Here is a 13,986-nt window from a genome sequence, read left to right on the forward strand (position 1 = left end):
CCAAACGTCATTGGAGGGTACCCTCAAGGTTATGAGCATTTCCAAATGCATTCTCTTTTGTCTATTGTCCTTCAAGCATGTGGCTCTGCCCCCCCCCCCCCCTTCCAACTTCCCCTTTCTGTCCTGAGCCTGGGTAGTGAGGCAGAAAAAACAAACAAACTAGAAAGACAATGTGGGTTGTCTTAGAGATATCCTGGGCCTTGCATTGAAGATCACTAGAGTAGGCTTTCACTACACGGAATTGAAGAACCTAAACAGAAGCGCTCAGTTATAGAATTCTGAGCTTGTGAGCGCACTAGTACTGTATTGGATATGGCTGTTTTGTTCATTGTTACCAATAATATATATATATATATATATATATATATATATATATATTTTTTTTTTTTTTTTTTTTTTTTTCACCAAAATGGGTCTTTGGATGCAGATCATGACTCCAAGTCTAAACCTTCGACACAGTAAAATCCACAACCCTGCCAAAACAGATTGCTACTAGTCCATGGCAAGTAGCTCAAAACATGAGTTTTTAAAAATTCAACCAAAAGAGCTCAGGCAAGCCATGTAACGAATTAAGTGCAGCCATCTCACAAAAGAGAAGCCAGTGAGATAAAAGTCCGGTCCCCTGCGTTTAGTTGGAATCACAGCCTGTCACCAAAGTTGGAATCATAGGCTTTCTTTTAGGGATGTGCATTTTTCTTTGATTTTAGCCCTGCAGTATTTTGTTTACGATGCACTAGGTAACATGAAGTAACACAAATTTAACATGCGTTAGCAGGGAATAGTGCATGTGAAATTGGAATAACATGCACTGAAATAAAACGAAACCAAATACAATGAAACAAAATGATAATGGTTTCCACTGTGCACCCCTACCACCTTCCAGTGCTGCAGGTAGTGGGCTTCTACAGAGCTGGCAATTTTGAGTTATAATAGTCCTTAATGGAAACTTTTATACAAAATATAAGAATAGCTGGTGATGGCTAATGCTCTATGCCCTGTTCCTAGGGAGAGCTCGGCTGTTGCAAGTGCTTTGAAAGTAGAGTGCGTCCCGGTCGGAAAATGCTGAACAGCGCTAAGATGGACAGGGGCCTTCTGCTTATACCTTTCCCTTAGTGCCTCGCTCTCATTTGAGATACATTCAGCAACATTTCAGTTCTATTTATTCAAAGTCCTTGATGTGAAGTGAGTAAGTGACCTTTTGCTTTATTGTCGGCCAGCCTGGAGTTTTAAATAACAGAAATAAACACACTTTGATTCAACAAAATCAAGGAGAATCTGGGCTTCGGTTTTTCACTTAGCTTTTCCCCCTTCTTCACAGTTCTTTCTCCCTCCCTCTCCCCCCCCCCCCAAATCAGGACATGACATAAGACACATGTACCAAGACACTTCCTCTTTTCTTTTCCTAGTAAAAATGCTGAAATCTAATTTGCTTTGGTGTTTTCTTTCTTTTTTTTTTATATATACAACTTGGGTTTTCTTGAACATGAACTCCTTATACAACAAAAACAAAACAATAAATTGACTCCGTTAATATAAATTGATTTACAATATTTTGCTCTGCTTGCTGCTTTTTTTTTCACTTTAATGGGCCTGTGACTGTGAAGCTGTTGTAATGGCTTTTGACCGACTTCTAGGGCTTCTCTTGTGCAACCTGCGTCTGTAAGTAGAGGCTGCATGGAAAAAAAAAACAGAGGAGACAATCGTAAAGATTATTTCTTGGTAAGAGTCTTGAACGAGACACTACTTAAAATGAGGAGTAAATACACTGGGCGCCTTTTACTAAGGTGAGCTAAACGTTAGAGATGCCCATAGGAATGCGTTGGCATCTCTAACATTTAGCGAGCCCATAATTTTAGCGCGCTAAAACCGTGAGCGTGCCTTAGTAAAAGACCCCCGTAACTGTGAGGGGAGACAATCATAAAGATAATTTCTTGGTAAGAGCCTTGAACGAGACACTACTTAAAATAAGAAGTAAATACGATGTTAGGTAACTGTAAGACTCATCTCATTTGCTCATTTTCCTTTCTCTCTGCAATAGGGCGAAGGATGTTTATGAACTTTCGCCCTACCCTCACTTACTTCTAGATCAGTGGTTCCCAAACTGAGTAGCAGCAAACTCACAGGGGAGCCGCAGCCTATTTTAGGACTTCCGTCGGCAGTGGCTAAAGCCTGCTACCATCTTCCTCAGGCAGCACGGAGCGTGGGGCTCGGGCAGCAGACCACTTCAGTTGGCAGGGCTTGGGCATCCCCACCAGCAAAATCAGGACTCGACACCACTACAGGGGCAGGGACAGCAGAACGTGGTAAGCAGGGTATGCATGGCAGGGGGGGCGCCAACATTCGAGTGCACCAGAAATTGCAATGCATACCAATTGCGTGGCGCTCCACCGGCCACTGCTGCCATATGCTACAGGCCTCTCAAGACCCACTTTGAAGGCCAGGGCCCACCCTGGTGGTGTAGTGGACTCTGCGGCTGTGGGGGCAGGAAAGAATCCCACTCTTTCGAGACTGCCGCCGGAAGCCTCACAGCCATTTGCTCAGAAGAGCAAAGCAGAGACAGAGCAGCAGCAGCGGGCAGGAAAGAGTGGGATTCTTTCCTACCCCCGCAGCCGCCACTACGCCACCAGGGCTGGCCCTTCAAGGTTGGACTGTAGCGTGTGGGGTTTGTGGTATGCGGGAGGGGAATGGCGGCGATGGTGGAGTGGTGGGGGAGGTTTTGACACAGAATAAGATAAACCATTGGTCGACATTAGGGGCTTATAGACCATTTAGTTCTGTTTAAGCAAATGAGAGATCTGCATGAAAGAAAATATTATTATTTTGACTTATGAAAACCACTTGTCCCTGAAACATGCTCAAAACGGAATAATCCATTTGTACAAAAGAACATGTGAACACGTGATTCCATCTGCCCCGATGAAAGGAGAGTTTAATTTTACTTCCAATCTTTATAACACCAGGCTTCCCAAGGCAGATTTCAGCAACAGTTAAGATGAACCCATCAGGAAACAGGATATCCTCACTGAAATTTGGCCATCTATTATTGTATTGCATAGAACAGTATAGAAAAAGGAGCACAAAATATAGATTTTATTAGTTCTGTTTCCACCAGCGACAATAATTTTTTAAGCAGTTTTAGTGATATTTAATTTTATTTCATGATATTTATATCTGCATATGGGAAGCTTTCAAATAATGAGAACCTATAGCCACACTAATCCACCTCACCAACCCAATCAGTTAAGAAAGCCCACCTTCTATAATTACCCTAATCACTCCCTTCCTTATTCTTTCTTCCCTTACTTAATCTCTGCACAATACTAAATGTATCTGTCATCCTGTAATGACAATGTTAACAAAATTATGTAAGCCACATTGAGCCTGCAAATAGGTGGGAAAATGTGGGATACAAATACAATAAATAAATAAATTAAAAAGCTGTGGAGTGAAAAAACAAACACATTTTTGTTCTTCACTTTTTAAGGCACTTGGCTGAAAAAGGGGGCGGGATGGGAGAAGGGTGGGGGGGCTGAGAGAAAAGCGAAAGGAGGTGCTGAACCGGGAGGGCGCCAACTGATGGTTTGCAGGGGGGCGCCAGAGACCCTAGCACTGGCCATGCACAGGGGGCAAGGGTGGGGGGAGAAGAAGGCCTGAGACAGCGGTTCCCAAATTGTGGCCTAGGGGAACTGAGAAAAAAATGCCTGAACACTAAGGGTGTTGTGAACCTAGAAAGTTTGGGAACCGCTGCTATAGCTGATCTCTTCCCTTCACTTCTTTCAGCTTTTGTTGGGGGAGAAGTTACAAGATTCCAAAGGGGTGGATATGCAGCCAGTGGTGGAAGATTTTCTTTAGATACCGCCAGATCATGTCCGGGCACTGGCATTGAATATCTGGATTTATGCAGTCGGCTATATCTTATACAGTTAAAAGTGATATTCATAAGTACATAAGAACATAAGCATTGCCATACTGGTAAAGACCATAGGTCCATCAAGCCCAGTATCCTGTTTCTAACAGTGGCCAATCCAGTTCACAAGTACCTGGTAATATATTAAGGGGTCCTTTTACAAAGCAGCGGTCGGGCTTACCGAGTGGCAATCTGGAAATACCGTTGGCCCAGAATGGGCGCCGGTGGTTCTTCAACCCCCAGCGCATAGCATTCAGGGGGTTACCTGGATGCAATGCCGCACAATGGCCTGTTATCGCCAGGTTAGCACGGGAGCCCTTACTACCACCTTAATGGATGGTGGTAAGTTCTCCCCCCTTCCGCATGGCCACGTGCTAAGTGCAGTCTTAATGCATGGCGATTCCTTTTTTTGGCCTTTTTACCTGCTGTGATAAAGAGGGCCTTAGTGCATGCAGAAACGGCCACTGCTGCTTGCACAGGGCTACTTTTACCACAGCTTAGTAAAAGGGCCCCTAAAAGAATAAAACAGATTTTATGCTGCTTATCCTAGAAATAAGCAGTGGATTTTCCCCAAGTCCATTTTAATAATGGATTATGACCTTTTCTTTTAGGAAATGATCCAAGCCCTTTTTAAACCCTGCTAAGCTAACTGCTTTTACCACAAACTCTGGCAACAAATTCCAGAGTTTAATTACACATTGAGTGAAATCTACCATCAACTAGGAGACAACTTCCTTCCTACATTATTTATGATAAAGCATTGAAAACTCCTTTGGAGCTCCTTTTACAAAGCCGCGGCAAATGCAATGAAACCCATTCATTTCCTATGGGCTTTGTTGCATTTGTTGTGCCAGAATTGCTAGTGTGACTTTATAAACAGAGCCCTTGGTTAGCAACCATCTGGCTATATTTGGTTAGGAAGACTGTATTATTTATGTGTTTTTAATATTAGATTTTATAGTTTTAAAATTATTTTTATTTTTGTAGTATCTTAATTATAATTTGAATGCATTATGAATTTTTCTTGTTTTATTCACCGCTTCAGACCTTTTTATGGATTCAGTGGGCTATAAAACATCAAGTTAGATTAGATTAGAAAACTATTTTCTATGATTTCTTTTAATTTTACTACTTAGTAGTTTCATTGTATGTCCCCTAGTCCTTGTATTTTTGGAAAAAGTAAATAAGTAATTCATGCCTACCATTTCCACTCCGCTCATTATTTTATAGACCTCTATCATATCTCCCCTCAGCTGTCTCTTCTCCAAGCTGAAGAGCCCTAGCCGCTTTAGCCTTTCCTCATAGGGAAGTCGTCCCATCCCCTTTATCATTTTCGTCACCTGTCTCGTGTATGCCACATAAGCGGTTGATTTGGCTGCTGAATTTAGGCACTTAAGTACTCAAAAGGTAGTCGATGAGTGGTATGGTAAGAAAATAATAAACTTGAATATCATCACTTAACCTCATACGTGCTGACTCCGCCCCCAGACCACCCACAAAATAGCCGGCTTTGAATTTAGTGATCTGTGGTGATATTCAATGGCATTAACCGGTTAAGGATATTCCCACACAAGCCATTTAACTGGCCAGGAGCCATTTCTGGCCAGTTAAATCATTTTGATTATTGACCCCCAAGTTTTTAGGGCTCTTGATTCTGAAAAAAATTAGCAAATCCTGCTGTACATAAAGATAAAAAAATGATGAGTCAACGGATTTTTTGCAGACAGAGACAGGTTTCAATGAGGACAGCTGAAAATCTACATCTGTATTCCCCAGTTTACAAGAGGAATACATGTGTAGACCTAATATTTCCATTTCGACTTTTACGCCTTCTCGGAGGTACACATAAGTCCCAGTCTGAAAGGCAGGTGCACAGACAGAACTCTCCATAAGTACATAAGCATCGCCATACTGGGACAGACCATGTGTCCATCGAGCCCAGCACCCTGCCACCAACAGCAGCCAAAAGAACAAGCAATTTGTCCCACCCATCCTAGAAATACTGTACTATTCCCTTGTCCATTCAATAACATTCTATGGCTTTTTCCTCCAGGAAGCCGTCCAACCCTTTTTTGAAGTCCGCTAAGTTAACCGCCTTAACCACCTTATCCGGCAGCGAATTCCAGAGTTTAACTACTCGTTGAGTGAAGAAACATTTCCTCCGATTCGTTTTACATTTACCACACTGCAGCTTCATCGCATGCCCCCTTGTCCTAGTATTTCTGGAAAGCGTAAACAGACGCTCCACATCGACCCGTTCCATTCCACTCATTATCTTATAGACCTCTAGCTTATCTCCCCATCAGCCGCCTTTTCTCCAGGCTGAAGAGCCCCAGCCTCTTCAGCCTATCCTGATAGGGAAGTCGTCCTATCCCCTGTATCTTCTTTGTCGCCCTTCTCTGCATCTTCCAAATTCCCCGATATTGTTAGGGTCCATCACCCCATCAACTTTTTCCACGAACCCCACTGACAGCATTATGTTTATGGTTTATTAGGATTCATATACTGCTTTTCTTGAAAGCATAACAAAGCGGTGTACAGATTAAGTGGGAAACAGAAAGGAATGCCAATCAAAGATAGAGAAGGGAGAAAATGAGGAGGATAGTGCGCTCACAACAGCAGGAATACCACAGTCAACCAGGCCCTTCACTCAAATACTACATGTACACACATACATTTACTCTTACCTGCAAAAGTGCCAGCAGGGTAGCTAAGTGCTAGTTCTACTGGGAAGGCGGTAGAACTAGAGGACATGAATTGAGGTGGAAGGGGGGCAGACTCAGGAGTAATGTCAGGAAGTATTTTTTCACGGAAAGGGTGGTAGATACGTGGAAAGCCCTCCCGCGGGAGGTGGTGGAGATGAAAACGGTAATGGAACTCAAACATGCGTGGGATAAACATAAAGGAATCCTGTTTAGAAGGAATGGATCTACATAATCTTAGCGGACATTGGGCGACAACACCGGTAACTGAGAAGCAAAACCAGCGCTGGGCAGACTTCTACAGTCTGTGCCCTGATCGAGACTGAATAGATATGGATGGGCTGGAATGTAAATTTTAAGGGGCTTTGACCGTTAGCTTCAGAACTTTTAGTACTCTTTAAGAAGAGGGCTGGACAGACTTCTACGGTCTGTGCCCTGAGGATGGCAAGGACAAATCAAACTCGAGTAGATATATAAAGTATCACATACCATGTAAACATGTGTGGGATAAGCATAAAGGAATCCTGTGCCGAAGGAATGGATCCTCAGGAGCTTAGTCGAGATCGGGAGGCAGGGCTGGTGGTTGGGAGGCGGGGATAGTGCTGGGCAGACTTATACGGTCTGTGCCCTGAAGAGCACAGGTACAAATCAAAGTAGGGTATACACAAAAAGTAGCTGTCGCGTGCTCGAGGACTTTGGCATACTGTCAGGCTTCTTCCCCGGGAGCACTGGGTTCGTGAGCCCATGGGCCACTACCGTGGAGCAGCAGTGGCAGGCAAGATCACCTCCAAGGTAGAGATGAGACAAAACTGGACCGGTACCCCTGACTGGAGTTCTACACCGGAATACACGGAACTGGAACACACCGGACGGGTGCGCACTGGAGTGGAGCCCGCTGGACTGGAACACACTGGAGGGCCCCACAGGACTGGAACATACAGGAGTGAAATCCGCTGGACTGGAACACACTGGACCTAGGCTTCACCTACGCTTGACCACCTTTCCCCGAGGGTTGAGCCCTCAGGTTCTGGCAGCCGGTAGGACTTACAGGAAAACCCGGAACTGGAACTTGCAAGCAGGAACAGCAGGAATGAAGATCCAGGAGTGCCCCCTGGCACCTAGGCGCAGGCAAGGCCGACAGGCAGGGACTGTCCGGGTTCTGGCAGTCGGCAGGGTTAAACACAATGACTAGTAAACAGTACCTAGGCTAATAGAAACGCTATACCCAGGCAAACCAGTCATACACAAGAAACATACACAGAGCACACTCAGGAGACTTGAAAGCTATACACCAGCTAACAACAAAGCTGTGCCCAAGCTAACAAGTCAAGCACTGGAAACAAACACAGAGCACTAGCAAAGCTATACCCAGGCCAACAAGCCACACGGTGCCTAAGCTGGCTAGTCTAAACAAACACAGAGCACTAGCAAAGCTATACACAGGCTAACAAGCCACACGGTGCCTAAGCTGGCTAGTCTAAACAAACACAGAGCACTAGCAAAGCTATACACAGGCTAACAAGCCACACGGTGCCTAAGCTATCTAGTCAAACATAGAAACTCACACAGAGCAAACACTGAAACAGTGTACAGAGCACTCTATACACCAGGGCCCTAGATGAAATGCAAAGGCCAGGGCTGTAGTCTCTAAGTGATTAATAAAGCCCTTCCACACCAGAGGCACAGCTGCAGCAATCACCTTGCATCCAAACAGAGGCTTGACACACAGAGAAGTTAGCCCAGCGGGAGCCATCTTGGATACTGGCATAGAGGAGTCGGCGGCAGCCATCTTGGAAAAGGCATAGCCCACACAGGTGAGGTTCAGTAGGGCAATCAGCACACAGAGCCAGAGAGAAACTAAGACAGAGACAGACACAGAGACAAGCAGAAGCCAGCACAGCCACTGACTCCCAGAAACAGGGTAAGTCTGAGGGTGGTCACGGCCACAGACGTAACAGTAGCACATATGAGTTGTCTTGTTGGGCAGACTGGATGGACCGTACAGGTCTTTTTCTGCCGTCATCTACTATGTTACTATGTAAATTGTTGGGCAGACTGGATGGACCATGCAGGTCTTTTTCTGCCGTCATCTACTATGTTACTATGCTCCCAGTAGCCTCCAAACAGAGAACTCCTGAGTCTGCCACAGCTTGATTCGTATGCAGTACACAGTAGACACACACAGTCCCTCCAAGTCATGTTCAAGCAAACAAAACAGCAGCCATCTGCAAAGCCTTGGGTGATGTGCAGGGCAGGCTAAATGCTCTTTACAAGATATCATTTGAACATTTGCCTCCCTGCTGGGAAAATTGCTGTAGAAGATGAATGAGCGTCAACTTTAAAGCACTTTATTGTGCTTAGTCCTTGATGAGCTGAATGTTGTTTTTATTTTCCGACGCTAAGGGATAAAATGCAAAAAGTGAGATTTTTTTCCCCATAATTTCTCTCTAGGCAACCATGTTTACATGCAGTATTTTTTTGTTTTCACTGTTGTATTTACAGTCATCAAATTTATTTCTCCTTCTACACCGGTGCACATGAGTGCATTTTCTGAAATTATACACTCTTGTTGATAATTCTTTTTGCAGTTTATTGTTATGACTAATTAGTCTTACTTTTAATTTATAATCACTTGAGAAAGGTCATGTATCAGGAACATTAACCAAGATCTGAAAGTTAGACTAAGGTAACTGATAATAGCTGAAAACTGACATTGTTATGTCGGAAAATGTACTTCACCTGGCTACACAAATATCGAGGTGACTTCAGAAGGAGAGGTTCATCCCCTCCGAAGGGACACCACCTTGTAGTGGTGGAGGGGCGTCCGTGTTTCAATGACTCAGAGGGCTATGCTGAAGGGTTACCCATATCAGACAGGCCTCTGAGGAGAAACCAGACAAAGAGTGTCCCAAACTGGGAGAGTGGTAAGATGGCGACCTGAAGCTCCTACGCTCAACGGCCCAGCTGTCCTCTGAAGTTCTGTCTTTGTTTACTTGAAATTTCCTCTTTGCATCTGCAGTTACCTTAACTGAGAGGAAGGGGACAATGGGGGGTCAGCTGCCCACAGATGACTGGGTTGATGAGTCCTTTGATTAGCGTCGGCGAAGGAGCGTCGATGCTCTTGGACCTGGAAACAACTTCATCGCTCTCAAATCATTTAACCACCATGTCCAAAGGAGTGAAGGAGTGAGTTAGGAGTGTATGCTGAAACGGAAGTCGTTTACAGCTGAACCCGTGTCGGCGGTGCCACTCCTAAACCCGTAAGAGCTATCAGCTTGGAGTTTTTGGCTCCCGTGGAGGTTACATTGAATATGATCTGGAAGGCGCGCCAGGACCTAACGATGGTAGTAAATAATTTTGCTTCAGATATAATCTTATTGTCAGGTTCTCAGGTTCAGAGCCCGCGGGGCTGGGCTCTGGAGCAAACGTGAGCCCTTGGGCTGCTGACGAGGAGTGACAGCAGCAGGCAAAACCCACCAACCAACGCTGGGTAAGCACACCGGCAGGGACTGCAGGCACTGCCCAGCGAACCGGAACACAAGGACTGGAATCCCCTGGACTGGAATCCCCTGGACTGGAGGACCCAGGACTGGAACACTGGACTGCAATCCCCTGGACTGGAGGACACTGGACTGGAGCACACTGGACTGGAGCACACTGGACTGGTCTGCACAGCTTCACCTGCACTTAGCTACTAAGCCCCCCAGGAGTTGAGCTCCTGGGTTCGAGTAGCCGACAGGACTTACTGGATACCGGATGACATAGGGACCAGGACTGGAAACAGAAGTGCTCCTAACCCTAAACTGATCTACGTGCTCCCAAGCCCTAAACCAGCAGGAGTGTTCCTAACAGTAAACTAACAAAAGGACTTCCTAAGCCCTATACTAAACAGGAGCTCCTAAGCCCTGCTCAAGAAAGGGACTTCCTAAGCCCTAAACTAACAGAGCAGGGAACTAAACACAAAGCTAACACAGGTGCTACTAAGCACCAAGCTACAAGCAGAGCTTTACACTAATAAGCTAAACACAGAACTAACCAGCTACCTAAGCACTGCTCTAGCAAGCTAGATACAACTAACAAGGTGCTTCCTAAGCACTACTCTGGCAAGCAACCAGAAGAGCTCCTAGCACTGAAAGGGAAGACAGGGGAGGCACACGGAAAAAGCAGTGAAGCTAACACATAAGCCAAAAGTGCTTCTAAAGCACCAAACACCAACAGCAAAGACTGCAATGCTCCCAATAGCACAAACACCAGAAGTACTTCTAACAGCAAACTCTGCAGTGTTCCTAACAACACCAAACCCTGAAGTACTTCTATCAGCAACAGAGCTTCCAAAGCCCTACACATAGCAATGCTTCCAAAACCAAGAGGGAAAAGCAGAGGAACCAGAGGGGAAAAGCAGGAAAGCTAAACACACAGTCACCAGTGCACACTGCACTCATACTAACCTGGACCTTTAGCAAAAGCAAGCAGGGAAACTAGACACAAAGTCAGAAGTGCACACTGCACCACCCTACCTAAAGCAAACACCACTGTTGCAAAGGCCCTGAAGGAAACAAGACCACTTCCTTATCAAGGCCCTCCCTGATGATGTCACACTCCCTAGACCTAGGCAAAAGCACACTGACCCAGAGAGGCCCAACCCACACCAATGCAAAACTGTGAAACACTTGAAGCCAGTACACCCAAAGAGAGGTAGAGCAACTCAGGCAACACACACACAGGTGCAGTATAGTGAAACAATTAGAGCCATGCTGCTGGAAGCTGCCAGCACAGAGAGACAGAGCCAGCTCAGAAAGGACAGACAAAGAAACAGAAGCCAGCTAAGAAGCTGACCCCCAGGAAAGAGGTAAGTTTGAGAGGGGTTCAGACCCCAATCATAACAGCACCTCCCCCTCAAGGCTCCCGTGTCCCCACGGGAGCTCCAGGTCTCAAAAGACAATTTAGGTCTCCATGGGTAGCTGTGATGAAATCTCCCAATGGGTTTCACAACATAAATCTGGGCGGCTGGGCAGGACGTGACAAGTACATCTGGAACTAGGAAACCAGAATGGCTTTGGCCGCCACGAGGCTCTTTAGAACGGCTGCTAGGCAGGATCAGAGTCTTGGATGCAACAAGCGGAGTTCTATTCAACAGGAACCATCTCCTGAAGGAGTCCACAACTTCCTTGACTTCCTGGCACTCCACTGTAGCAGCTAGAACTGGGCTAGAGCCCACACCCATCCTGGAATCTGAAGCCAGACAGGAACTCAAACTGGACTTCAGACTAGACCTTGCCCCTTGGCTGGAGCTGGAACTCAGAAGGAGTTCAACATCTTGGCTGAAATGGGAACTCGGAGTAGACTCAGCATCTTGCCTGAGACTGCAACCTGGTCCGGCCTCAGCATCTTGGCCGGAACTGCCACTCAACTCGGACTCAGCATCTTGGCTGGACTCGGTACTCAATGTAGACTCAGCATCTCGGCTGGCACTGGAACTCGCTCCGGACTCAGCATCTTGGCCGGAACTGCAACTTGACCCGGACTCAGCCTCTTGACCAGGACTGCAACTTGACCCAGACTCAGCATCTTGCCTGGGACTGGAACTCCAACTTGACCCAGACTCAGCATCTTGCCTGGGACTGGAAATCCAACTTGACCCGGACTCAGCATCTTGCCTGGAACTGGAACTCCAACTCTCACCGGACTCAACATCTTGACCGGAGTTGCAACTTGACCCGGACTCAGCATCTTGCCTGGAACCGGAACTCCAACTTGGCCCGGACTCGGCATCTTGGCCGGGACTGCAACTTGACCCAGACTCAGCATCTTGCCTGGGACTGGAACTCCAACTTGACCCGGACTCAGCATCTTGCCTGGAACTGGAACTCCAACTCTCACCGGACTCAACATCTTGACCGGAGTTGCAACTTGACCCGGACTCAGCATCTTGCCTGGAACTGGAACTCCAACTTGACCCGGACTCAGCATCTTGGCCGGAACTGCAACTTGACCCGGACTCAGCATCTTGCCTGGGACTGGAACTCCAACTTGACCCGGACTCAGCATCTTGGCCGGGACTGCAACTTGACTCGGACTCAGCATCTTGGCCGGGACTGCAACTCCAACTTGACCCGGACTCAGCATCTTGGCCAGGACTGCAACTAGAGCCAGACTCAGCATCTTGCCTGGGACTGGAACTCCAACTTGACCCGGACTCAGCATCTTGGCCGGGACTGCAACTTGACCCGGACTCAGCCTCTTGCCTGGGACTGGAACTCCAACTTGACCCGGACTCAACATCTTGACCGGAGGTGCAACTTGACCCGGACTCAGCATCTTGCCTGGAACTGGAACTCCAACTCTCACCGGACTCAGCATCTTGGCCGGGACGGCAACTCTCACCGGACTCAGCATCTTGGCCGGGACTGTAACTCAATTCTGATTCGGCATCTCGGCTGAACTCTGCACTCGGTGCAGACTCAGCACTCATCGTGGACTCGTCATCTTGGCTGGGCTCTGCACTCGGTGTAGACTCAGCACTCATCGTGGACTCATTATTCGGTGTAGACTCAGCATCCCGGCTGGGACTGCAACTCGATCCATACTCAGCATCTTGACTGGAACTACAACTCGATCCAGACTCAGCATCTTGACTGGAACTGCAACTCGATCCAGACTCAGCATCTTGACTGGAACTGCAACTCAATCCAGACTCAGCACCTTGACTGGAACTACCACTCGATCCAGACTCAGCATCTTGGCTGTCACTGCTGCAACTCGCTCTGGACTCAGAAGTTTGTCGGGAAAAATCAGGAAGCCACCTTCTTTCAGCTTGGGCTTCAGGAGTATCCCGCAGGGTTGGCTCTGAGAGGAGTTGGAAGCGGTAAAAGAACAGCTTGGTAGAGGGATCAATAGCAGAAACTGGGTTTTCTTCGAACCTAAGCCAGGAGACACGCCTTCTTTCTGCTGCAGCTTCAGGAGTATTCTTCAGGGCTGGATCAGACAAAAGTGCAACCCGGTAATCCTGGAGTGTCAGAAACGGATCCAGATCAAAAATGGGGTTGGAACTGGGATCCAAACTGGTACTAGGAGGCTTGGTTTGAAGCGCCACTTGAACTGGACTCCGAGGCTTGCGTGGAGGCGCCATCTGGACTGGCACCGGAGGCTCGGTCAGAAGCATCCCTCGGACTGGACTCGGAGACTCGAATGGAAGCGCCACTTGAACTGGCATCGGAGGCTCGGTCAGAAGCGTCCCTCGGACTGGACTCTGAAGCTTGGCTGGACGTGCTGCTCGGACTGGATTCAGAGGCTTGTCTGGGCGCGCTGCTTGAACGGGACTAGACCCCTGCTGGGCCCAGAGCATGGAATTCCCAAGACGTCTCCTCTCAGCGACAG

At 47.1% G+C, this 13,986-nt stretch overlaps 1 protein-coding gene across 2 annotated transcripts in view; it reads right to left on the reverse strand.

The window, feature by feature from the left end:
- Positions 1–1,336: 1,336 nt before the first annotated feature.
- ACAN (aggrecan) overlaps positions 1,337–13,986 on the reverse strand; it is a 190,800-nt gene continuing 178,150 nt past the window's right edge. For both annotated transcript variants that reach the window (XM_030189702.1, XM_030189701.1), the window contains one exon: positions 1,337–1,670. In XM_030189702.1, the coding sequence (XP_030045562.1) occupies positions 1,582–1,670 (89 nt within the window). In that variant the 3' untranslated portion in view covers positions 1,337–1,581. The remainder of the gene's footprint in view (positions 1,671–13,986) is intronic.

This window comes from Microcaecilia unicolor, chromosome 1 (assembly GCF_901765095.1).
Source record: "Microcaecilia unicolor chromosome 1, aMicUni1.1, whole genome shotgun sequence".
Classification (NCBI taxonomy): domain Eukaryota; kingdom Metazoa; phylum Chordata; class Amphibia; order Gymnophiona; family Siphonopidae; genus Microcaecilia; species Microcaecilia unicolor.